General features: G+C 49.4%; 1 protein-coding gene across 1 annotated transcript in view; it reads left to right on the plus strand.

Annotated features, from left to right (window-relative positions):
* Positions 1-26,492, plus strand: part of DPP6 (dipeptidyl peptidase like 6) — a 792,296-nt gene that overhangs the window by 693,965 nt on the left and 71,839 nt on the right. The window contains exons 11-16 of the mRNA XM_061198976.1: positions 8,743-8,866; positions 10,581-10,619; positions 16,081-16,188; positions 18,189-18,280; positions 18,957-19,004; positions 20,663-20,781. Of these exons, the coding sequence (XP_061054959.1) occupies positions 8,743-8,866; positions 10,581-10,619; positions 16,081-16,188; positions 18,189-18,280; positions 18,957-19,004; positions 20,663-20,781 (530 nt within the window). The remainder of the gene's footprint in view (positions 1-8,742; positions 8,867-10,580; positions 10,620-16,080; positions 16,189-18,188; positions 18,281-18,956; positions 19,005-20,662; positions 20,782-26,492) is intronic.

The raw sequence follows: 26,492 nt of genomic DNA on the forward strand, positions 1-26,492 counted from the left end.
CATCTTCTTTATCCATTCATCTGTCGATGGACACTTAGGTTGCTTCCATGTCCTGGCTATTGTAAATAGAGCTGCAATGAACATTTTGGTACATGACTCTTTTTGAATTATGGTTTTCTCAGGGTATATGCCCAGTAGTGGGATTGCTGGGTCGTACGGTAGTTTTATTTTTAGTTTTTTCAGGAACCTCCATACTGTTCTCCATAGTGGCTGTATCAATTTACATTCCCACCAACAGTGCAAGAGGGTTCCCTTTTCTCCACACCCTCTCCAGCATTTATTGTTTGTAGATTTTTTGATGATGGCCATTGTGACCGGTGTGAGATGATATCTCATTGTAGTTTTGATTTCCATTTCTCTAATGATTAATGATGTTGAGCATTCTTTCATGTGTTTGTTGGCAATCTGTATATCTTCTTTGGAGAAATGTCTATTTAGGTCTTCTGCCCATTTTTGGATTGGGTTTTTTCTTTTTTTGATATTGAGCTGTGTGAGTTGCTTGTATGTTTTGGAGATTAATCCTTTGTCAGTTGCTTCATTTGCAAATATTTTCTCCCATTCTGAGGGTTGTCTTTTCGTCTTGTTTATGGTTTGCTTTGCTGTGCAAAAGCTTTTAAGTTTCATTAGGTCCCATTTGTTTATTTTTGTTTTTATTTCCATTTCTCTAGGAGGTGGGTCAAAAAGGATCTTGCTGTGATTTATGTCATAGAGTGTTCTGCCTATGTTTTCCTCTAAGAGTTTGATGGTGTCTGGCCTTACGTTTAGGTCTTTAATCCATTTTGAGTTTATTTTTGTGTATGGTGTTAGGGAGTGTTCTAATTTCATTCTTTTACATGTAGCTGTCCAGTTTTCCCAGCACCACTTATTGAAGAGGCTGTCTTTTCTCTACTGTATATTCTTGCCTCCTTTATCAAAGATAAGGTGACCATATGTGTGTGGGTTTATCTCTGAGCTTTCTATCCTGTTCCATTGATCTATATTTCTGTTTTTGTGCCAGTACCATACTGTTTTGATTACTGTAGCTTTGTAGTATTGTCTGAAGTCAGGGAGCCTGATTCCTCCAGCTCCGTTTTTTTTTCTCAAGATTGCTTTGGCTATTCGGGGTCTTTTGTGTTTCCATACAAATTGTGAAATTTTTTGTTCTAGTTCTGTGAAAAATGCCAGTGGTAGTTTGATAAGGATTGCATTGAATCTGTAGATTGCTTTTGGATAGTAGAGTCATTTTCACAACGTTGATTCTTCCAATCCAAGAACATGGTATATCTCTCCATCTATTTGTATCATCTTTAATTTCTTTCATCAGTGTCTTAAAATTTTCTGCATACAGGTCTTTTGTTTCCTTAGGTAGGTTTATTCCTAGATATTTTATTCTTTCTGTTGCAGTGATAAATGGGAGTGTTTTCTTAATTTCACTTTCAGATTTTTCATCATTAGTGTATTGGAATGCAAGAGATTTCTGTGCATTAATTTTGTATTCTGCGACTTTACCAAATTCATTGATTAGCTCTAGTAGTTTTCTGGTAGCATCTTTAGGATTCTCTATGTATAGTATCATGTCATCTGCAAACAGTGACAGCTTTACTTCTTCTTTTCCGATTTGGATTCCTTTTATTTCTTTTTCTTCTCTGATTGCTGTGGCTAAAACTTCCAAAACTATGTTGAGTGATAGTGGTGAGAGTCGGCAACCTTGTCTTGTTCCTGATCTTAGTGGAAATGGTTTCAGTTTTTCACCATTGAGGATGATGTTGGCTGTGGGTTTGTCATATATGGCCTTTATTATGTTGAGGTAAGTTCCCTCTGTGCCTACTTTCTGGAGGGTTTTTATCATAAATGGGTGTTGAATTTTGTTGAAAGCTTTCTCTGCATCTATTGAGATAATCATATGGTTTTTCTCCTTCAATTTGTTAATATGGTGTATCACGTTGATTGATTTGCGTATATTGAAGAATCCTTGCATTCCTGGGATAAACCCCACTTGATCATTCTGTATGATCCTTTTAATGTGCTGTTGGATTCTGTTTGCTAGTATTTTGTTGAGGATTTTTGCATCTATGTTCATCAGTGATATTGGCCTGTAGTTTTCTTTCTTTGTGACATCTTTGTCGGGTTTTGGTGTCAGAGTGATGGTGGCCTCGTAGAATGAGTTTGGGAGTGTTCCTCCTTCTGCTATATTTTGGAAGAGTTTGAGAAGGATAGGTGTTAGCTCTTCTCTAAATGTTTGATAGAATTCGCCTGTGAAGCCATCTGGTCCTGGGCTTTTGTTTGTTAGAAGATTTTTAATCACAGTTTCAATTTCAGTGCTTGTGATTGGTCTGTTCATATTTTCTATTTCTTCCTGGTTCAGTCTCAGAAGGTTGTGCATTTCTAAGAATTTGTCCATTTCTTCCAGGTTGTCCATTTTATTGGCATATAGTTGCTTGTAGTAATCTCTCATGATCCTTTGTATTTCTGCAGTGTCAGTTGTTACTTCTCCTTTTTCATTTCTAATTCTATTGATTTGAGTCTTATCCCTTTTTTTCTTGATAAGTCTGGCTAATGGTTTATCAATTTTGTTTATCTTCTCAAAGAACCAGCTTTTAGTTTTATTGATCTTTGCTATCGTTTCCTTCATTTCTTTTTCGTTTTTTTCTGATCTGATTTTTATGATTTCTTTCCTTCTGCTAACTTAAATTCTTATATAAACTCTCCTGTTTTCATGTAAACCATTGTGATTTAAGGCTGTCCATCACTTGTAGATCTACTGATTGTTACGCCAGTAAAAAGTCTATACTGTATCATTAGCAGCTTTTGGTATAAATCCCCTCTCATTAATCTTTCTTTTAAAACCATCTTGGCCATTTTTGAACATTTCTCCTTATATGTGAACTTTAGAATTATTTTATTAGATGCTCCCCTCTCAGAAAAGAAGCTCATTGGTCTTTCTGTTAGAATTAAATTCATTCCTTTAAAAAATATTAAGTGTTTACCACATGTGAAGCACTCGGCAAGGTGCTGAAGAAATAGAAAGGAATGAAGTGGGTTCAGTCTCTACCCGCATGAAGCTTTAATCTAATCAATTCAGGTCTCCCCAAACTGATGATTAGTTTGAAAGTTTCTCATGTTTAGTTTCCTGTTCCAGGTATGTAGCATGTTTGTGTTCCCATATCTTAAATGTTCTCTTTGTTTTGTCATTTGTGATGGGTGCTACCTTTGTTTTTGTTTGTTTGTTTTAAGAAAGAATCATTTTTTTAAAAATTTACTTAAATTTTATTTTTTTGGCTGTGTTGGGTCTTTGTTGCTGCGTATGGGCTTTCTCTAGTTGTGGCGAGTGGGGGCTACTCTTCGTTGTGGTGCGCGGGCTTCTCATTGCGGTGGCTTCTCTTGTTGCGGAGCACGGGCTGTAGGCGCATGGGCTTCAGTAGTTGTGGCATGCAGGCTCAGTAGTTGTGGCTCGCGGGCTCTAGAGCGCAGGCTCAGTAGCTGTGGCACACGGGCTTAGTTGTGCCGCGGCATGTGGGATCTTCCTGGACCAGGGCTCGAACCCGTGTCCCCTCCATTGGCAGGCAGATCCTTAACCACTATGCCACCAGGGAAGTCTGCTACCTTTGTTTTTAATCTTCCTTAAAAGATTTACCAAATGTTTATAATTCTATGAAATATTCACCTAATATTTATTTTATTTTACATTATTTTTATCACTTAATAATTACTTTTCATATTTGCATTCAAATTCATAATCAAATTGATAGTAGTTTAGGACTGGCTATGGATGAATTGGTTTTAGAGATCATCTTCTTACATGTTAAGCTTTTAATTTTGAGCCTTTAATTTTGAATTGCTTTTAATTTTTTGAATTTTTGAATTGGTATATTCAAGTAGAAGATATACTTTAAACAAGAAGATATTGGTTGTTAAAAACACATTGAGGTATTAAATACCATTAGACCCAGAACAGCAGAGAAGTCTGAGATCAGCATAAATTTGTATCGTCTCTCAAAACTTATTTCCTTATTACTGCATTGTTGTGGCATTTCTTTTTTCATGGATCTCTAAGAGTCTATCAGAATGTTTTCAGGTGTTTTGTTAGTTTCCCTGGAGTATGAAAACCCTTTAATCTGCATGTTCACATCTTAGCTACGTAGGCGTCTCTCATGGTGTCTTTGGTGATTGCCTCTCTTCCCATCACTCTGGTTCTTCTGTGAGGACCATCCGCCATCCCCCATCTTCCTCTGGGACCCCTTCCTCTGCCTTCTGGGGGAGCTTCCCAAATTTTCCTCGATTTCTCTGGATCAAATTTCTGTAATTTTCAATTTCAGTTTCGTTAGTCCCCTCATCTCACCTCTTTGATCTCATCCTATATTTTTACAGTCACGTCTAGTATGATTTCCCCTTCTCGTCTGTATTGTTTGTCTGACCTTCCTAGTTCCCCACCTCAGAAAGGAGAGGTCCACCCACACCTGATATTTGGCAACAGACAAGACGTGAAGGTTACATTCGGCTCCTCTCCCTGAGCCTCCGGGCACTGGTTGAATCCTTCTCGGGTGAATTCGGGAAGACGCAGTCTGACCCATATCTATCTGGGTGCCTCTGCTGGGCTGAGTTGAGATTTTTCTCTGCCTTCTTGGAATCTTTTTTTGACATTCTAAGTCAATTAGTGTCCATGACAAACTATGATATTCTGTAACACCGAGGTAGTGAAGGTCTGGCTCCCCAGTGTTTCTGAGGATCAGACAAAGGGGAAGAGAACAACAGTTTCCTCCTGCTCCCCATTGGCTCCTTCATACGGTGAAGCAAACTCGGGCAACCAGAGTTCATCCACCTCCATCTGTGCTTTCAATGTTCATTTTTAGTGACATTATGCCTTTTCACCTTTCTGTGTATTTATAGGCACATTTAGCGCAAAGTTGGTAAAGGCTGACTCCGATCTGCTAACCAGACGTGAGTGTGCTTGGCGTCTGCATGTGTCTGTGGAGTCTACACTCGACACGAACGTGTGGCGTGTAAGGCCGCCAGACATCTAGACCCTCCCCCAGACAGTCAGCGGTAACACGATGCGGGCCTGGCCCGGGCCCTCCGCACGGGCCTTAGAGTCAGAGTCTAACAGCTTTGCAATTAGGGAAGATGGAAAATGTGTTAGGAACCAGGAGACCTTTTCTTATTCCAGTCAAGGATTTCTGCTTAGGGAAAGCTTCGTTAAGGGAGTACCTGTTTTATTTTCCTTTCCATTAACATACGGTGTGGCTCCGAAGCCTTACATTGCAAAAGAATGTCATTCCATCCAAAGCATCGCTTCTTTGTGAGGGTCTACACCTCGTCACCAAAGAGCTGCGAGCGCACCTTTAAAATCAGCTTATTCTTGGCAATGCTTTATCTTTGCAAGCAGACTTGATTACTTAAAATAACCAAAAATTGTTTGGCACCAAGTCTAGTCATTGATGCCACTCACGGAATTAGGAAATATTGATTAGAGACGTGATGTTGCTGTACAGGTAATGAGACCTGTATGGCTGTGACGTTCTGAAGGCAAGTCAGGTGAGAGGTTCCCAAGGTGTTTGATGAAGGGTAATGCGATTGGAAGCAAAGGTCCTGAAGCACCACTTATTCTCGGAGAGGTTATTATGTCATCTTTACAGAGTCCTTAATGATTTTCATTGTTTCAAGAGTTTTAAAAAAATATTTCTCATTATATTTCATCACCATAAAAGTCTCTAAAGGTTCCATCCAAATTTTGTGAAATTCCTGCTACACGGATGAAGGAACTGAGGATTCAAGTTCTATACAGTATTAGTTGTAGAAGCAAAGCTGTCCCAGCCTCCGCAGGAAGCTGCATCCTGCCCCTTCGTCCAGGTGACAGTCCACACCCTGGCCAAGCTTCCACTGAGCTAGGCAAAGTGGGTCCACATTTAACTGTCCTAATTTGCAGTACAATTATTTTTTTCCTCTGTAAATCATGTCCCATATTACAAATTAGGAAAGTAAAAAAAGAGAGAGAGCGAGGCTCTAGCACTCACTTTAACTGGGCGTGTGGTTGCATTTCTAGGAAGTAGGAAACCTCTAGAAAGTAGCGAACCTCTGCAGGGTGACGGTCCTGACTCTCTCCAGCCCCATGAAGCGGGCTTGCCGCTGCATCTCCCTGTTTTCTGGCGGCAACTTGAAACATGAACAGTAAAGTGGTTAGTTGGCCACACGACTGCGTTGATGCCGCCAGCCCAGCCCCACCCCCAGGCCAGCCTCACAGCTCAGTGATGCTCTTGTGTGATTTGCTCCAAAGGTATCACTCAGGAGTTTCTTACCAGAAAGAGAAGGTTTGTATTCATCTCTTTATTTCCAGTTACAATGGTTCTCATATCGAGTTAGGACATGGAAACACTGAGAATAGTGTGTAATCACTGACTGTCTCTTTCTGGACCAAACTTTAGTCCAGCTCCTCTGAATCCTCTCCGCAAACAGGCCTTGACATTCACATTTCCAGGTGTGTTTGCATCACCCACTTGCAGCCAGGATCCTCCAACCCTCAATGTCTGATCACCTTTCTCAGCCCCACCTCCCCCAGGGGTTGTCTGGCCACCTGGCCTGCCTTCAGCAAGAGAAAGTTTGGCCAGAAGCCCCTTTATCCCTGATGTTTCCTCTTAGTAACCGTCCGTCCACTGGCCCCTACCTGCTCCTTGGCAGGAAGTTTACACTTTTCCTTGTTATATTTGGAGTTGAGGCCCATCTCCCTCCCACCGCAAAGCCCCGTTGTTTGTGGTCCTCACACCGATCGCAGCAGCACTGAATGTCGTCAGCCTCACCTTTTAAACATGTCAGAATAATTTCTTCTTTCATATTTGGCCTAAATGAAGATTATGCAAAAGAACACTGTAAAAATGAGAAGGAGGCAAAGAACGAAGAAATATTTCCAGCAAATGGAAACAAGATTAGGGTCTCCCCTAATTATCAATAGTATGAAGGCCACAGAAAAAAACAGTCATCCCGGGAGATCTGACTTTGCCTTCCTTGATTTCATCCAGATGGGATATATTTAAGTGCAGCCTGTCTCCGTGACCTCATATCACACCTGGACAGGAACGTCTGCGTCAAACGGATCCAAAAACGGGAGTTAACTCGGGCCCATCCACCAGGCCCTTCAGTGCCAGGCTCTCTTCAGTGTCTGTCTCTCTTCAGTGTCTGTCTGACAGGGCGTAGAGCCCATCTATGACTTAATTAAAAATGAAAAGTGTTACATGTGCAGCATGGGCTGGGCACAGACGGGACATGTCTCACATCTGCAGACATGCAGGCGGATGGACTGAAGCGGCAAGCAAAGCAGGAGCCACGAGAAGCCGCTAAAAGGATGTTACTTTCAGAGCAGGAGCCGTGAGAGGACAGGGTGGGATCCTGTAAACATGCAGGCCCTGGGTCCCCGGAGCAGACGGTAAGAACAGAAACAGCTGGATTTCAGAAACTCGCAGAAATCGAGAAGGTGGAAAAGCGTGAAAGCCGGACTGCGCTGCGCGGCTCTCCACCACGCGCTCAGCGGATTCGCGGAGTCCGGGTCTCGCGCTCCAGGGCCTGCCCGCCCGCCCCCCCGCCTCACGGCTCAGAGGCCTCCACCACCTGTCTGCCAGGTGCTCTTGACTTTGGTTCAATTAACAACAACTGTGATTAACAGGTAGATTCGAGAAACGGGGGCCACGGCGATTTAATCTCCTGGTTAGCTGAGGCCTATTTGAAAGCGCCTGGTTATTTAGGCTCTTCTGTTGACAATAATTACTGAACGTACTGGTTCTCCTTCCAGCTGGCCCGGCATCATCCAGTGAACGTGCTGCACCTTAGTGATAAAGGATCTTGTCAGACATGAAGTCACCATTCTGAACACGAGGTCTCGTTACAGACAGAGCCTGGGCAGGCGGTGAGGCACGTGTTCTCGGGCCTCTAGAAAGCAGTCTCGGAATTCACCTGAGGATATTATTTTTGTGCAGTTATTTTCCGGTCATTTCCTTCTAACTCTTAAGTGTACATTTTTTCCTAAAAATTCCGTTCTTGGAGGGCTCTGGGTAATTGAATGAAGGACTGGGAGCCCCAGTACCCTCCCCCCAACCCCCCCCCCCCGCTGCCGCCGGGTACACTGTGGGGTGTTCAGGTTTGGGTGAAAGCAAGTGTGTGACGTGTGGGGTGTCACATCAAGTCCACCGGGCGCCCAGAGCCGCGAACCAGTTTCCCTAATTAGCTCGAGAATGCCCCTGAGTATTTAGGGAAAGGAACACTGAGGCTTCCCCAGCTCGGCCCACGGGGAGGGGAAGGGGGAGTGGTAGGTTTAACCCTCCCTGAGGGGCCCCTTTCTCGGAGCCCTTCCTGGCTCTTGCTCTGTCGGCCTCTCAAGAGCCATCCATCCTCACTGCTTCCAGCCACATGGAGCTGGGATCTGGCTGGACCGTGACGAGAAAGCCAGGTCAGTGGGCAGCGATGCCCAGCATGACTTACAAAACCCGAGGGGCAGAGCACAGGCCAGCCCCAGGGGACAGGTCGGACGGCTGGGTGTTGGCCCGGTGCAGGGGCACACAGCTCTTGGGGGGCAGCTGGGAGAGAAGCACACCCCCGCCAGCTTATTCCAGCACCGGTTCCTGCTGGGCCTCCCCTGGGGGCTCATCGGCAGCACACTCTCCTGAGACCCCTGTCTCAGAACCCCACACGCCCCACGTTGGCCCAGTGTCCAGGTTGGGCCAGTGTCTCTGGTCCCCGAGGGCCCTGCATCACCGCTCACCGTGCATCTCGTGCTTTCAGGGAGTACTACATCACCATGGTCAAGTGGGCCACCAGCACCAAGGTCGCCGTGAACTGGCTGAGCCGAGCGCAGAACGTGTCCATCCTCACCCTCTGCGATGCCACCACCGGGGTCTGCACCAAGGTATGGGGGAGGGGCTGACTGGACGGCGGGGAGCATCCCCGGGCACCAAGGTCATCTCTGAGCCACACACACACTCAGCTCCTGGCTGGTCCAGGTGCAGCCTGCATGTGGGTCTCTGTTTTGGTGTCACCTTGTGGATGAATTGAGAACTGCTACAGACTCGGGGCTGATCCTCTCAGCCACCAGCTCGCAGAGCTGTCACTTCCCTTTATCCTTGCCCACAGCTACTTCACACAGGGGCTGCTTCTCATTTTCCAGTTGACGTTTAGAGAGGGGAGGGGTCCGGCCTGAGGCGCCAGGACCCAGCACTGCAACCTGGCCTGGCCATTTCAGCATCTCTGTCCCTCACTGACCAGAGCCAGCTGGTACCCTGGACGCTTGGCACCGTGTCTGAAAGTCACCGGTGAGGCCAGTGTGTTCCCTGGGCCTCAGGCTGACTTAGTGGGTGGTTACAGGGGGCGAAGGGAGGGGAGACAAGGAGGAACAAAAATCTAAAGAGAGGCTTGGCAACCCTGCGAAGGAAGGGAGTGACCCACGGCTGTCTCAGCCCCTCAGGCAGCCTGCCCCTGGCCCAAGGGCTGCGTCCTCCACGATCCCTGAGCCCCAAGGGGCAGGGCTCCTTGTGTTGGGTAAAGAAACATCCATTAAAATCAGTTAATAAACCCAGGCAGTTCTCTCAGAAACTCTTTTTTGGCCCTAAATTTTTATTTCCCAACTGAGGAGGAGAAAGTCTTGCAGAGCAGCTGTGTTGTGACTTCGGGGCCCCAGACAGCAGCTCTGACCCCGCGTCCCAATGACGATCTAGAGGGGAGTCGCAGTGAGCTGTCGCTGAGACCAGTGTCCTCAGTGGGCCAGTGATTTACTTGATTTTCAATACAATTTAGAGCAGATTCCAGGTTATTCTGATGGGCTTCTTGAGGGGAAGGAAGGAAAGAGTGGACTCACAGCTGGGAAGCTGGGAATGGCTCGTAACGCAGGTCTTCTGGCATCTGGACCCCCGGTCTTGCGAGGGTCAGCAGTGAAACTCCAGCCTGCCCATGATTAGAATCCACAGATAAAGAACAGAGCTGCCCAGGGACAGGTCCACGGCCCATGCGGCTGAATAGCTATTCCTGGTGGTTTGGTTGGAGTGTTTGGTCTCCCATTATATGTCTTTCCACACAGTTCTCTGAGATTTACTTTTCATATGCTTTTTAAGTCCTTCTAATGTTTTGGTCTGCCAGGATTGTTGTGAACTGGAAATTTGACACATGTACACACAGACACCCACGCACATGCACCCATACACGCACACATGCACGCATGCACACAAATTCCTAAAATAATGCAGCACCTGAGATTTGCCTTTAAATGGGCACATGCCGCTAGATGGTCATTGGCGACCATCTAGTGGACACGTGTGTGGTCATTGGTGACCGTCTGACGGGCATGTGTCTGGTCAGGGGTGACCACCAAATGGTAGAAATGCACCACCTTCCAAAGGATTCACACCCCCCGTGGATTTGTCCTCGTTGCTGGGAGAGTGACATTTTTCCTGTTCGAGGACACTCGTGCTCAGCTCTGAGCCACATCATGAGACAAGGCAGAGCAGGGCCGGCCCCCTTCCTGAGCTTGTGCAGCTGCCATGGAGGGGAATCCAATTGTTTCTACACTGCTGGTCGCAGACACAATATGTGTGAAAACTCCTTTCTCTAATGCTCTTATTTCGTTTCAGAAACACGAGGATGAAAGTGAAGCCTGGCTCCACAGACAGGTAACTATTTCGCGTGCAAATCCCACACTGTCCGCCTACACCAGCCACCAGGTCCTTTCCCAGTGTTTACAACACGGCTTCTCACGTTAAATCCTACAGGAAGCCCCAGGTAGACACGCACGCGCGCACACACACACGTGCGCACGAGGCTCTGGGGGCAGCAGAGCCACTCAGCCCACCTGGCTTCCCTGAGGCCCAGCACTGCTGGAGAGCTGTGGCCTCCACGCATGAGGGCTGCAAAATCCCTGCTCTTGAGAACGTGCAGTGTTCAGTGAGATCTCAGTTCTCAGTTAGGTGATGTCCCTTTGGTGCATTGAAAGGATGAGTCCACACAAGTTGCCTAGATTTAACCTACTTCAGTCAAAGAAAATGGAGCGGGGCTGATGTTCCTGTTTTTCTCGGCGTGGGTCGTGGATGCCTCCTTTGAGGTGGGTTCCGTGCGGTTCACCTTGAGTCTTCCTGGGACCTGACTTCAGAGCCTCGCCTGAATTTCCCGTCTCCGCCTCGGATAAGAGATGCACGTGAAACAGGCTTGAGGAACTGGAGGGAATCAAAGGAGACCTGCAGTGATCACCCTGACAGAAAAATTAAACCCACACAAGAAATGAAACTCTCGCCTCTGGTATTTTCTTTCTTCAATTATTTTTTTCTCATTCCACACCCTGAGGTTAGAAAGCACAGGTGGAAAGTTTTGGAAGCTCACTTCCTTCTTATCCTACTGAATGGGATGAAAATCGTCTGAAAATTCTGTGGGAAAAATCTAATCGGGTTTGAGTCTCAGAATGATGGTGGAGAGGGCACAGGTATGCTTCTTTATTGATGGGACAGATTCCGTTTATGGGAAATTAACTGAAGCTGGATAATGCGACTGTTACCAGTGGCTCTCCAAGAACATTCTAGAAACTCTGTGTGCACCTCTGTTATCTGTGGAATCAGCAGTCTGGCCCAGCCTCCCATCAGTTATCTCAGGGGTGGTGCCCTCATCAATGGGCATGATTGCTTTTAAATATGTCCTTTTCCTGCTCTGTGCCAGCCTGATACAAAAGAGGAATGCCCACTGTGGCCACTTTGGTTTTCCTATGTCCAAGTTTGGATGCCAAGTCCATGCTAAGAAGTATCCAGAATGAGATTGTGCTTGGGCGTCTTAAAGTATTCGTTGGGGAGTTCACTGATAAGTTCTTGAATGCCACCTGGACCAATGATACAAGCACAGGTATCAGAAGTAGTATTATGACGTTCCTCTTATAGTCACACAAAATGCCAAAGACATTGAGATGAAAGAGTCAGAAAAAAAATCCATCATATACATAGTCATCTGTTCAACTAATACGTATGGATCGTACCAGGCACCATGCTAGGCTTTGTGGATTTCAAAAACAAGAATCCACCACTTCCACAGAGCGCATGTCAGCCACCTTGTGGTGGAACAGTGTTCCACGGTGTGGACATACCACATTCATTCATCCGTTGGTAACATTCGGGTTGTTTCTGCCTTTTGGTGTTGTGAGTAGTCCTGCCAAGAACACAACGCTGAGTGAAAGGGGGCCACCTGCCGTGTGACTCCACTTACGAGACATGCCCAAGTCAACAAAAGTCATGCAAGCAGCAGGCTGTTTGGTGGCTGCAGGGGCTGGGAATCCGGGGTGGGGAGTAACAGCTTAATGGAGTCTGGGCTCGACTGGGGGTGATGGAAGCGGTTTGGAACTAGACGGAGCTGGTGGTCGCACGACATTGTGAATGTGCTCGACGCCATGAAGGGCTCACTTGTATTGACACGTTCTAGTTTGTGTTATGCTCGACTTTTCAAGAAATGAATCCGCTAGGGCAGCAGCTCTCAAAGATGTCTTGGCGTAGAAAGGGAGAGAGCTGCAGGGATCCCCAAGTGCGGAATGTGGGCGGAGCCCTAGACTGTGTCCCCAGGGCGTGTGGAAGGGCTCCGCCGTCACAGGGCTGGGAGTGGGCATGCATGGGGCCCTGAGGCCCGGCTGCAGGACTGGGCCTCAAGCCACGTGCGGTCTGTGTCTGAGTTGGAGGAGGGAGGATGGACTTACCAAAGCAGCCAGCGGTTTGTTTCTCACGGGGCAGAGGGCTGTGGGAAAGCCAGGGTCGCCTCCTGCCCCTGCCTTCCTGTCCGGCACTCACGGGCCCCATGTCCCCACTGGTCACCTGTGCTTTTTGGGCCTCGAGCTGTCATCCTCGTAAGCTCTGCAGACAGGACACAGAGGCACCGCCGTGGGCGAGACTGTTGTGTGTTTTCGGAGCGCACCTCCCGTCACCCACCTAAGAACACCAGCCAAGCACCGGATAGGCAGCCTGGATTTGGGAAACCAGGTTGTTCCAACGAAATCAAGTCAGCACTTAAAAACCAGCAGAAAGTAAAAGTATAATTCTTACACTTTTAATATGTAAACTTTAAAGCACTTATTAGGCAAAAGCCTTTGAAAAATACATAGTCCAGCCAGCGGCCTGGGGTGCCAGCCACCCCCAAGGCGGGCACAGGACCCCACGGAGCCCCACCTCGCCGAGCAACGCTCAGCCCATGTCTCCAACTGTTCCTTCAGTGCCGTGGTCAGTAGGAAACCCAGTTTCAAACAGTTTCTCATGACGTTCCTTTTGAAGAGATTTTTCACAAAGGAATCTGTGGACCCTCTTTTTCAAAAATAAGCTGTCTTGTTGCTGCATCCTTCACGATCCTGCAAGGTCCTGGGGGGCGAGTTAGGAACTTATTTAAGGCCAACCTGCCGTCTGCCGCTGGGGAAGCTGCTGGCAGCCACTTCATGCACGTCATCACAAAGGGGCCACAGAGCTCACCCCCGCTGCCCAGGGCCGCATCAGAGGAGGAGAGGACTGGGGTCTGGACGGTTCTGCTGACCCTGGGGAGACCCAGGGCGCGAAGATCATGGGGTCTTCTGAGTGCTCGTTGCCAGGGGAACGGGGGTGGGCGAGGGCAGTCCTGGGGCCGTGGTCTGAGCCTCTGTTCCCGCTCCCCCGTCTTTTCCTCCCATCTCCTTCCTAGGCCTCAGCGTGGACCCCTCAAAGATCCCCCACGAGCTCACGAGAAGAGGGTGAAGACCCACTAAGTTCCCTCTCCTCTGGGAATACCCCGGAGAAATAGGCAGTCCCTCCCCCGCACACACACACAACATCACTGCAGCCGTGACCTTCAAAGTCGGTCCTGGGGCAGGTCCACTAGGGGCCCTGCAGGCCTGAGGCCTTTTGGGGTAGAACCCAGGACCCATCTTTGTGTTTGAAGAGTCACTCCCGCAGGTCAATTTCTGACAATCTTTTTTCTTTAACCAGAATTTTGGTTTTGTGATTTCAAAATTTAGGCAGGGAGATTTGACCAGATGAATGTATCTGAACCATAGAAAGAATGGGCAGAAAGTCTACAAATAGCTCACAGAAAGTCTTTCACCAGTAAAAAGGACTCATTCTTCATAGATCTGCTCGATTGGAGGCGGAGAAACCGGGCAGGGCCTGGTACGATAAATGCCCTGTTACCGAGAGGGCTAGAAACGCTTCTTCTCAAATCCAGGAAAGTCAGAACCAGGATTAAAATCCAGGTCTCCTAGTCAAAAGTCAGTGCACTTTTTCACTAAAAATACATTTACTACATGAGAAACCAAGTCTCAGAGAGGTTCAAAGGCTGGTCCTTCACCTGCCGGCTGTGGAATGTTCCCAGGATCAATGTAAAGATGACATTGCAATGCTTGAGTCCTTCTCAGTGTAAAAGCAATGTTTCAGGCCTGAATTAGTTATTATTTACATTGACTCATAGTATTTTTCTCTGCCAAAAGTACAAACATTTCCCCAGAAAACTGAAGCAGTATTGTGGTATCCATCCTGCAGTTGGCAAATAAAAGTACATTTAAAAAGCCAGATTTACTGCTGGTTTTTCCATTTCCTCTATTTTTAAATACCATACTTCCAACACTAAATGGAAAAATAAATATTTGCAGATTAAAGGTTTCATTTTACTGCAAATATTCATGAAGATTAAATGTCACTTTAATCACATGTTGGTTTATTTCTCTGGGTATATCATATTTGCATGTATTCATTCACTGCAGGGAAATGAGTTTTCCTCGTGCCAGCTGGGGTTTATTTACCATTTGTTCTCATTCACATTAGCGTGGAGCTCCTTGAATCAGAAAACGTGTATCGTAGCCAACTAATTGGTGTTCACGGATGGAAACTTTCAAGCTGGAGCTTCCTAGAGGCTGAGACGCCAATCCCTTTTGCCTATTAAGGCGACAGCCAACCCACAGGGGGCAGCTGGGGGCTGAGCGGTGGCTTCTCAGCTTTGGGGGTGAGGACCAGGCCAAGATGCAGCAACATGTTACAGGCGCTGGCTTTGAATGCAGCCTGGAATTCTTCCCCCCAGGGAAAACTGGGAATGCTGATTTTTGTTTCCAGGGAAAAGTGACAGTAGATCCAAGCAAACTCGTGCCATCTAGTAAATGCCCGTGTGGAACTTCCTTCTCATTAGAAGCCGTGTAATAAGCGCAGTGAGTCCCCAGGAATAGCGTGTGCTCTCACCTGCGTCGTAGAACGTGCAGAATCTGTCCTTGTTTGCTGGGGGTTTTTTTCTTTCTTTCTTTTCTCTTGTCTCCTTGGTGGGCTATTCAGTATGAGGTGGATTTTATTAAATAAAAGAACAAAAGACAGGATGGAAAGCCTAGAATTCATTTTTAGGCAAAATCAGCTTTGTGATTGTTCAGAATTATGATAGATAGTAAGCACCCCTGGTGATATAAATGAACTTATTTACAAAACAGAAATAGATTCACAGGCATAGAAAACAAACTTACGGTTACCAGAGGAGATAGCGGGGTTGGGGGGGACATAAATTAGGGGTTTGGGATTAATATACACACACTACTATGTATAAAATAGATAAAACAACAAGGACCTGCTGTATAGCACAGGGAACTGTCTTGTAATAACCTATAATGGAAGAGAATCTGAGAAATATATATATATATAACTGAATCACTTTACTGTACGCCTGAAGCTAACACAACATTGTAAATCAACTATGTTTCAGTTTTTAAAAAATGTTTTTTTTTTTAACCATTTAAAAAAATGGTTTTTAAAAAAATGCCCCTGGAGAATTTTGCAGGGGCCACGGGTAAGCGGGGAGCCCAGCCCTGCACTTTTTTAGTGCTGAGTTCCTGTGTGGCTTGGTGAGCTGGGTGTCCTGTGAACCAGGGGACGCCTGTGTGTCCGCCTCTGCTTAGGCAGTTGCCTCTGAATTCCTAGGAATTCCTCATTCTTTTCCTAGGAAACTGGAGGTTTGACTTGTGATTCCCAAGGAGAGAAAAGTCCCCACACAGCCTTTAGCCTTTCAACTGCATCCCTCATTGGCAATTACACGAAAAGTGTATCTCAAAATGTAGTTTATCCTGGTTCAACCCCTTCAAAACAGTCTGTAGACTCAATCGATGGCTTTCGTCCGCAGAACGAAGAGCCAGTGTTCTCCAAGGACGGCCGGAAGTTCTTCTTTGTCCGAGCGATCCCGCAGGGGGGGCAGGGCAAGTTCTACCACATCACGGTGTCCTCCTCCCAGGTGAGCTCCCCAGTTTCCTGCTCTGCTGGGGGGGCGCCCTGGGGGCCTTCACCCCCCTCAGCAGGGGAGCTAAGTGCTCCCTGGGGGAAGCCGGGCCCTGAAACTGGAAGGCGGGTCCCCACGTGGAGACGGACGGGGCCTTCATGAGCCAGCCGTCCTGGCTGGGCAGTGGTGGCGTTCGTGCCTCCTGTAATTGCTAAAAAATACGAATGACACTTCTGACGGTATCAGAGGACACTGGGTGCATTGCTGGGTCTGAGCCCAGGACACGTGTGTGTAGACCGCTTTGTTTGTCGATCCGCCCGCATTGGCCTTTCCTCCCTCTGCTGGGTCCTGGGGGCCGGGCCCAGTGTCCTCGTGGCCCCAGGGCATCCCACCTCCACGGTCAGCCAGATGCGCTGTCCTTCCCTGTGCTGCAGCTACGGGATACAAGCGCAGCATCACTGAGCAGGGAATGTGGGGGCTGAACACAGGTGCGTCTGGAAGGAGCAGACAGCCTGGCGAATGCCACCTCCTGCAGAGCGGGCACCCGGGGGCCTGCCCCCTCCCCACGGGGTGGGGCCCCGAGCTGCACTCAGGGAACCCTGCCCTTAGGAGGAGGGTGAGGGGCTGCGGGCCTCCCATCAGCACTGCCCTCGGCCTCGGTGGGCGGGGCTTCCATGTGGAAGCGGAGTCTGAGGGGACCAGGGCATGTGAGTCAAACTTTATTTTTGAAAAAGTTATCAAAAATATTCCGTGGATATAAAGTAAAAGATTTATATTCATGACATGACCCAAAAGGCAATCTCTAAAGCAAAATTCCAAGAATGTCCCACATGGAGCAGCTTTGATAGAACAGGAACGGAAACGCGGCTGTGGCTCCAGGACAGGGACCACGTTGACTCAAAGACTTAGATACGGATGTTTTAGTTTTCAAGCCACTTAACTGCATGAGTTACAGAACGTCTACAGACGGGCTGACATTCAGCTCTTTACCCCTAAGGCCTGGGTGCTGTGGCCCCAGATTCCTGGTTTCTTATTTGGGATCACTTCAGTCAAGACTTAAAATGCTGGTATGTTCCCTTCAGCCCATCTCGGATTCACCCCCGTGACCAGCATGGGCTGAGGAACTGTTTGTCATCCAGCAGGGGCGGGTCCCCCGTGCCGCAACCCCGGGGGGCCCCTCCCCAGGAGCCCCTCGGCCCCCACTGCCCTCCGGAACCCCTGGCAGCCCGCTTCTCCAGCCTGGTCCTGCCCGCACAGGCTCTCCCTTCTCCCGAGGCCATTTCTGGGGTCCCCGTGCCCCACAGTGTGAGCCTCGGGCCCTGTGCCTGATTTAACAGCATTCGCGTTGCACCCGTGCCCGGGGCACCCGCCCTTGGAACGGCCGGCCTGTGGCTCATGCCTCAGCGTCTCACAACCCGTTCCTGTTGGGATGGTCACGTCTTTCTCCTTCTGTTGTGATGTGTTGTCACAACTGTTCTGCTCTGGGAGGCACTTAGGGAGAGACAGCGTGTGCAAACACGCAACACGCGATAAGCGGTTTCAAGCCGTCCTTGTGAAGAACGGCGGAGAATGACGAAGATCCAGGGGGTTTTTTCCTCCCTCCCTCCCTCCCTTCCTTCGTTCTTTCCTACCTTCCCTCCCTCCCATCCTTTCTTTATTCTTTCTCTATTTCCTTGCCATGTCTCATCCACTTCCCCATATTTCTCTTTCCTCCTTCCTCGTCCCCCTGTGATAATGACCCGCTAATCAGATTTACACGTGGTGAAGGAACGACATCGGCAGCATATGCAGCACTGACGCTTAAGACGCGGAGCTCATGGTGGGAGTTGTTGGCGGTCTGGGTGCTGGTTGATCTGGTTGATCGCAGGGCAGTCACGGGCGCTGCCCCTCCAGGCGGGCACTCAGAGAAGGGGCGGGGCTGCGGCCTGAGGGTGGTCAGCCTGTGCCCGAGGGCCCCGGGCCAAGAAGCGAGGCTGGGTCCAGCCCTCCCCCACTGTGTCCCGTCTGTGTTCCAGCCTAACAGCAGCAATGACAACATCCAGTCCATCACCTCTGGGGACTGGGACGCGACCAAGATCCTGTCCTACGACGAGAAGCGGAGTAAGATGTGAGTGCGCGTGCGGCCCCCAGCCCGGGGCGCCTCTGTGTTCTCCTCCTCTCACACTGTGCTCACACTCTCTCTCTTGGGCAGCGCCCCGAGGCCCTAGTTTCTTCATGAGAGCACGCCCTTAGATTCCCGCCCGACCACCCCACGTCCCGCGTCTCGAGGTCCCCGTGAGGACGTCGGGCCTGCAGCCAGGCCTGTGGCTGAGACGGTGGCCGTGCGGGGTGGCTGAGCCTTTGCTGGTTCCGGGCGGGACCTAAGGGCGCTGTGAGCCCAAGTGCGTCGTGAGCCTGGCCTCGTTCAGGACAGCCGCTCCTGTCCTGATGCAGGTTCACTGCTTTCCCCGCTTCTCGGAGAAGTAGGGCCAGGACTGAAAGAGGTCAAGTGCCTTACTCCAGGCTGTCCGGTCAGTGACAGGAGGAGCTAGGGTTCAGCTCAGGCAGGTGGGGAGTCCCCGCGGGAGCCAGGGTCCCCACGCAGGGGTCCCGGGTGGGCATCGGCCACCGAGTCACGGGATCAGCCTTTGCGTCCAGTGTGGAGCTGGCCCTGGGCGGGAACGTTCTCTCTGTGGGCCCTGAGCCGCGCGTCCTCGGGGAGGCCTGCAGAGGCCGAGCCTGGCGCGCAGAAACACACCTGCCCCACAGCCAACTAACTGCCGTGCGCCTGCTGGTCTTTGCAGCTACTTCCTCAGCACGGAGGACCTGCCGAGGAGACGCCAGTTGTACAGGTGCGTCCCCCGACCCCCGCGCATGGCGGTCTCCCGCCAGAGGCTTCGCGTTCAAGAGTCACACCTGTCAGCAGTACATGGGGGGCGGCAGAGAGAGGCCCCAGCACACGTGATACAGTCTGGGGAGAAATAACCGAAGATGCTGAGGCCCCCAGATTGGAGGCATTATCGTATTTTTCTGCTTTTGCCAGACTGAGTCTCTCCCTCGGTAGACGTCTGACAGTCTTTCCTTTCACCTTAGTCGAAGCTGAACTTGGAAGGATCACTCTGGGCCGGGATTTCGCAGGAGGGAACTGGGGTTTGGGAATGTATGGGTGGACTGGGGTGGGGTCGGCCCTACTACCCCGGGCTCCTCCACGTGGGCGCTGGCTGAGCTCCGAAGTCTCGAAGGGGGCGGAGCAGGGCTGGCCTCTGCATCCTGCAGAGGACAGGGTGTCTTCCAGGGTCCGTCCGCCTTCAGCATAAACCTCGTGACCTGCCCCCCGCCCCAGTTCCCGTTCTCACCGGGGAGAACTTGTGCTTCTGAAGTGGGGTTCTCCCGAGGAGCTTTCTGCCAGTAAAGCGGAGGAGGACGTGAGGCACTGTCACCTCCACCCCTTTGCTCTCCAGACGGGAAGGAGGGGGCAGGGCAGCTGGTTCCTGCCCCACACACGAGGGCCACCTAAGAGGCCGCTACTGCGTGTGGCCCTCGTGGTCTGGACGGAGCCGGTGCCGCGCTCGCCTCCCCCACCGCCGGGAGTCGGAGAGGCCCCATGGGGTGCACGGCCGCCCTCCCATCCGCCGGCCCCTCTGCTGAGAGTAAGGGCTGCACTAGGGAGAGAGGCACTGCCTTTCGGAGGAGAGGAGACTCCGGCAAGTCCACGCCGTCACAGGTCTGCTCCTCTGCAACGGCTCCTCTGTGCTTGTCTGCCAGGATAATCCCACCGGTCCCGTCACCAAATTAGCCAAGGCGATGGAGGCCGGCCGCCTGCGCTTCCTCTGACCTGTCCTGTCTCCCGTGAAGCGTCTTCATTCTCGTAGACCGCTTTCACGTTAGCAGCCTTCCCACGCCACACACTCAGACCCGGGCTTCTTCCAGGTTTATTGGAAGATGCCTCGGTATCTTATAGCTTCTGGAAACACATGTTAGGCCTTCCTGACGTGAAACTGTGCTTGACCAGAGCGGTCCTGGGTGACACCTGCAGGAGTGAGAATCGCCCCCGGCACCTCCTCACCGGCTGTGGCAGCGGCTGGAGCCCCCCGCCGCTGCTGTTTCCGGAGCCCCTGCCCTGTCCTGTCCCGGCGGCAGGTGCTCTGAGGGGAGTGAAAGATCCAGAACACGTAGCTCCTGTTCCTAAAGTGCTAATCGCCTGCTCAGAGGGATGAGGCACTAGAAATAGTACCCCACACCCGACTCTCCCATCAGGACACGCCTGGGCCTGCATGACTGCCAGGAAGCAGCCAAGCTGAGCGCTCCTGGCGGGGGGGCAGCCCTTAGGGACGGCCCCATGAGAGGGTGACAGCAGAGCCAGCACTCGCGGCGTCCCAGCAGGGAGACAGGTGGGAGGATGGCGCCCCCAGATCACCGCGCAGGAGAGAAGCCAGCGTGCTGGACGCGGGGGCCGGGAGCTGAGGGTCTCGCCCCTGGTGACCCCCCTGCCCGCTCCCTGTCCCTGCAGCGCCAACACGGTGGGCAACTTCAACAGGCAGTGCCTGTCCTGCGACCTGGTGGACAACTGCACCTACTTCAGCGCCTCTTTCAGCCCCAGCGCCGACTTCTTCCTGCTCAAGTGCGAAGGTGAGTTGTGCCACCGAGTGACACCTCTTTCTAAGGCGCCGCTGGGACCCGGCAGGAGCTCCGCGATCCCAGGACAGGTAGGGCCGCCTAGCTGAGGACGTCAGCTCGCAGGAGCAGCCTTCCTGGGTCACCTCTGCCAGGTGTGTTACTGATATTTTACATCTTATAAAGGGTTGCAGCTTATCAGAGTGCTTTCTACATGCTGTGCCGGTTAATCCCAAAGTTCACCTACATTTTCCTTAAAAAAATGTGTATCTTACACATTGATGGACATAGGCCATCTGTAAAGGTAATAAAACAATTTCAAAAATTCTTAAGGGTATGTAAGGATTGGGATGATGTAAAAGAAGATTCAGACAGGAAAAAAATTCTTTTCCTACGACCGAATTCATGGATAATTTATTCCAAACTCTAGAAAGTTCTTGATCACACCAGTCAGCATATACAAAATAGTAGACCAAGTCCCATCGTGGACACAAAGAAATATCTTTGCATCGTGTCCTCATGTCTTGAAAAGATAAGATAGGAACCCACAGAAAGGTAAGAAATAATAAATATGGTTGTAGCAAAATACATCTCAGAGAAGAGCTTGATCTACTGAGATAATCTCAAGGGGTGAAAGTACACTACTGGCAGAGACAGACCGACACCAGGTACGATTGAATGACACCAGGCACGATTGAATCCTACGGTCCCGGGTGAAGAATGAAGAATCTTTATCAGACTGCCTTTGATAGCCACTCAGTAGCTCGGGACCTCAGCCTCTTTTTATCAGCGTTGTCATCCAAAATTTCAGCCCCTCCTCACCAAGCTCAGTCCCAGCCATTCTCCTAGGATAATGTGATGGGAGAAAATTGTGTGATGGGGGGTCGGGGGCGGTTCTGAAATGCAGCACTAACCCCCAGTCCCCTTGAAGCTCATCTTACCAGACTCTTTTGCCAGCAAGACCTGTTGCCCCAGGGCAGGACCTTCATGATATTACACGTTGGGGAAGTGCAGAGGTGTATAGAGCTCAGAGACCGGGAAATGTGGTGAGCAGACCCACTGGGGGAAAGAGACAGCAGCCTGACAGGAGCTGCAGGGTCAGAAATCTGAAGTCTTACCTGTTGAAGGAGCAAGTGGCTCTACAATGCAGAAGGTCGTGATAAGATACAGAAGGGGAAATTGAAGTCGATCTAAAGAAGAACTTTAGAATGTCCTAGAAAGAATGGTTGGGTGGGAAAGGTGACACAACCTCCCTCAAGGAAGGTCTCTAAACAAGGGCAGACATCACTTTCCAGAAATAGGTTTAAATAGGTTTAAATATGAGGCAGAGAGTAAGCTGGGGGCCTCAAGGTCCGTGTTGTGACTGGCCGAGGCGGTCATGATTTGGATCTCGTCCTTGTGTTCTCACTAACGTTCACTAGTATTTGCTCCATTGCCATCTTTCACAGAACCCAGCCTCTTGTCTATCAACAAATTCTTTCTCTGCTTCCCTTAGCTCCTGCTAAGCTCTGCAGGGTCTTGAGTTTAGTGAGAATGGCCTCGTTCTGAGGACGGCAGCCTTCTGTTGTCCAGTTTCCACAGACTCCAGCCCAGGGTTGAAACTGAAAGGTTCTTCCAGGACATCTGTGGCCCTGGGTTCAGGCAAGGAAGCTCCCATGTCCGTGTGGTGGATGTAAAAATGGCGCCCATGTTGGGAGGCCACTGGGACAGTGTGCGTGGAGATGACTGAACAGTCGTTCACGTGCAGATTTCCCATCCTGCAAGCGGTCCATCCTGAGGGGGAGATAACATTTCTTTTTATGTTTGTGTCCCAGCCAGTCTGAGGACATTTTCTCTTTATAAAGCTGCTTGTATTGTGTGGTCTGCGGATATTTTGTGTGACGAGATAGGTCCTCAGTTGTCACTGTGAAGGAGAACAGAAGCAGAGAACACGTACGACCATCCCAGGTCACAGACATGACTCAGCCCCTGAGACCACCGTGATCTCAGCTTCAGAAGGATGGGGCGCCCCTCCCCACAAATGCCTGGATCCACTAGTAACGGAACAGATTCATGGAATTTGAAGGATAGGAGACCTCAGAGATCATCTGATCTGATCTCCATCCCCTGCTCCATTTTATTAAGAAACTTAACTCTTAATTGATCATGGAGTTGCCACCTCAGGATTTTCTGAATCATTTAAAACCTATTTAAAGATTTAGCCTATTGCCTCTTCAGATAAACATAAACTAGCCCTCTTTCCTACAAAACTGCTCTTTAAAATTTTTTCTATTAATAACCTATTTTCTGGCTAATGTAACTTGTGTGCCCAAATCAACCTCTCCCCTAAAACCTAATCAAAACCTCATTTTTAAAAAGGGATTTTCTAAAAAGACGTAAATTTACAAAGACCACAGAATGGATGAGGTGACTGAAGCAGCCAACTTTACAGTTTAGGGCTGCGGCTTGGACACAGTTACAGCGCCAAGTGCCTTAGCGCCCCCTGAAACCACATCCTGATCCTGCGGTGAGGAGAGCTGAGCGGACACCCAGTTGACACCATAGGCACTGGGGGTAACAGCCGTTGGGGATGCAAAGATGGGTTTAATGACATTTCAAAGGAGAAATGATTACACACCCGGTTGGATTGCTTGGGGTGTTTTGTTGGTGAAGAAGCCTTGAGGAAAGCTTCACACGTGAGGTAGCATTTCAGATAAAGGTGTGGGTAGGGTCAGAATGTGAAACGCAGCCCGGAGGGGCAAAAGTGCAAGTGAGAAGAAAAGAGAGAGCAGGAGGAGTCGTGTGGAGGGGGCTTTGCAGCCTGCGGATCGCGATCAGCCTCGTGGCTGCATGCGTGTAAGAGGCCGAGGGGTCTCTGCAGCCTGCGGATCGCGATCAGCCTCGTGGCTGCATGCGTGTAAGAGGCCGAGGGGTCTCTGCAGCCTGCGGATCGCGATCAGCCTCGTGGCTGCATGCGTGTAAGAGGCCGAGGGGTCTCTGCAGCCTGCGGATCGCGATCAGCCTCGTGGCTGCATGCGTGTAAGAGGCCGAGGGGTCTCTGCAGCCTGCGGATCGCGATCAGCCTCGTGGCTGCATGCGTGTAAGAGGCCGAGGGGTCTCTGCAGCCTGCGGACCGCGATCAGCCTCGTGGCTGCATGCGTGTAAGAGGCCGAGGGGTCTTTGCAGCCTGCGGATCGCGATCAGCCTCGTGGCTGCATGCGTGTAAGAGGCCGATTTACGATCCAAAAATAATCTTATTTTCCCACATTTCTCCGTAGATATAAATGTAGATCCCAATGTGTAGCTCACAGCAACGTTTATTAAACTCCACGTCCCCTCCTGTTTATTTCTTTCACGTCCCAAAGCTGCTCTGAGAGACTGTTGAAAGGCTTTGACCAACATATAACTTCTCCTCCTCTTCCTGCAGGACTTTATTGTGGGTATTAACTTTGCCTCTCACATGCAACCAGAATAACAGCAACAGCAAGAATCTCTCCTTTTTAGGCTGAGGGAAAATGTAGGGGCAACTGGACGATTCTCTGTGGTCAGTTAGGGAGAGGAAAATCTGTGAATGCTCCCGCACTCAAAATTGTTTGGCCCGTCATGAAGGGAACTACAGATATTCGGCTTGGGCAGAGATTATGGTCAAAGGATTTAATAACTAGGGCAAGGTGGACCCCAACCAGCTGAAACAGAGGCCCAGTCAGAGCAGCCGCAGGCCCACACCACATTAGTACATAAGGGCTAGGTATCATAGCAGCTGTGAAGTTGTGACAGCCCCGTATAAACTTAGTCCTCCTTCCTCCTTCCCGTGGACCTTCTATTATGATCGTTTCTGGTAGGTTTATCTGATGTGGATCTGTCCCCTTAGCGTACACTGTAGTGCTCAGTGTTGTAACGCCGTCATAGTGGATTATAGCTCGTCAACTGCTTGCAGTCGGCACTTCTGTTTAATTAGACCTCTGGTGTATTGTTTTTCTCTTAATGTCCAGTTACTCTGCTGTAGTATGTCTTGTCCTTCCTCATCACTGTAGCGTTTCCTTTAGTCTTGTCATCATGTACTTTCTTCTCTAATTTTTCATTAACATTTCTTCTGCGGTTTCTCAAAGCTTGCCGCTTTTATATTTTTTTTATAATTTTCAAGTTCGTAATTTTTATTAAGTATGCGACCACTTAAAAATACATACATTATTTTTATACCTTTGCACACTGTTAAACATAGATTAAAATAGAATATAGGTAAGTAAAGAGTCGGAAATGTTTGTAATGCTCGTATCCATTCATTATGTAGCCAGATCCCATCTATCTGTGTCAATATTTGTATCTAAACGGCATGGGTTTTAGGTGATCACCAGATACTTGCATGAGAGACACGTGTAAACCATATTCAGTAGAACCTCGTGGAAACTCACGTACCTATTTAATATAGAGGTTTAGGTTCCTTTCCAGATCTCTGGGGTCTGGCAGTGAAGCCAGGTGCATCCAAAAGATTGTATTATGACATAATATTTTATAATGAAATCATATCTATTCTGGGGTATACCAGTAAGCCATTGTTTACATGCTTAGTTGGTCTCAATGACCCTGGGAAATGGGTAACAGAAATACCTAATATTTGTCCAGCTTCTTATGATTTGAAAAGTACATTCTTACGATATAATACTTGATGTTCATATTCCCTTTTTTTTTTTGAACCTTTGAAATGCATTTTTTTTTTTGGAGTATTGTTGATTTACAATGTTGTGTTAGTTTCAGGTGTACAGCAAAGTGAATCCATTCTTTTTCAGATTCTTTACAAAACAGAAACAGACTCACAGATCTCGAAATCAAACTTACGGTTACCAAAGGGGGAACGTAGGGGAAGTGATAAATTAGGAGATTGGGATTGACATATACACAGTACTTTACCTAAAATAGATAACTAACAGGGAACTATACTCAATATTCTGTGATAACATATTCCCATTTCTGACACCTTGCAATTTTTACTCTTATCACAAACAGACCTACTTAGAGTTCCCTAAACTCAGTGTTCCCCAGTTCCATGCTTTTGTCTCTGACTGCCTGATGAACTCCCGTACATCCTCCAAGGTTCCTCTCAGGCAAGGGTTCATTTTTGTCCCCTCCCAGGAGGGTTGAGCTGGCAGTGGTGAGCTCGCCCGGGCAGCGTGGCCGTGACTGTGGGTTCACCCTGAGACCGGCGCCTGGGACGGACGCTTGACTCCTCAGCCGCTGGGGTCGCCTGCGTCAGAAGCCTGGGACCCGCACCCTGCAGTCCTGGAAAAGCCCAATCTTATCGCTAAAGAGAAATGCACTCACCTTCTGTGTGTTTCCTGGGGCTGCCGCGACCGCGTGGCCTAAAGCAACAGAAACTGATTCTCTCACAGCCCTGGAGGCGGAGTCTGAAAGCGGGTTGTGGGCTGCGGGGCTGGTCCCTCCTGGAAGCAGGGGGGAGGGTCTGCTCTGAGCCCCTCCCCCCATCCTAGCCGCAGGCCCTCCCTGTGCCTGCGTCCAGACCCTCTCCTCGCAAGGACACCAGTCACGGGGCCCCCGAGCCCCGAGCGGCCTCCTCTTACCTTGGTCACATTTACAAATAATTGGTTACAGTTTCTTCCAAATAGGGTCTTGTCCACAGGCGCTGGGGGTTAGGACTTCACCACATCTTTGGGGGGACACAACTCAACTCACAGCGACTCCCCCGCCCGAGACCCATATCACCTTCTCGGATAAGAAAGAGAGGACAGAAA

The sequence above is a fragment of the Eubalaena glacialis genome, chromosome 8 (assembly GCF_028564815.1).
Source record: "Eubalaena glacialis isolate mEubGla1 chromosome 8, mEubGla1.1.hap2.+ XY, whole genome shotgun sequence".
Classification (NCBI taxonomy): domain Eukaryota; kingdom Metazoa; phylum Chordata; class Mammalia; order Artiodactyla; family Balaenidae; genus Eubalaena; species Eubalaena glacialis.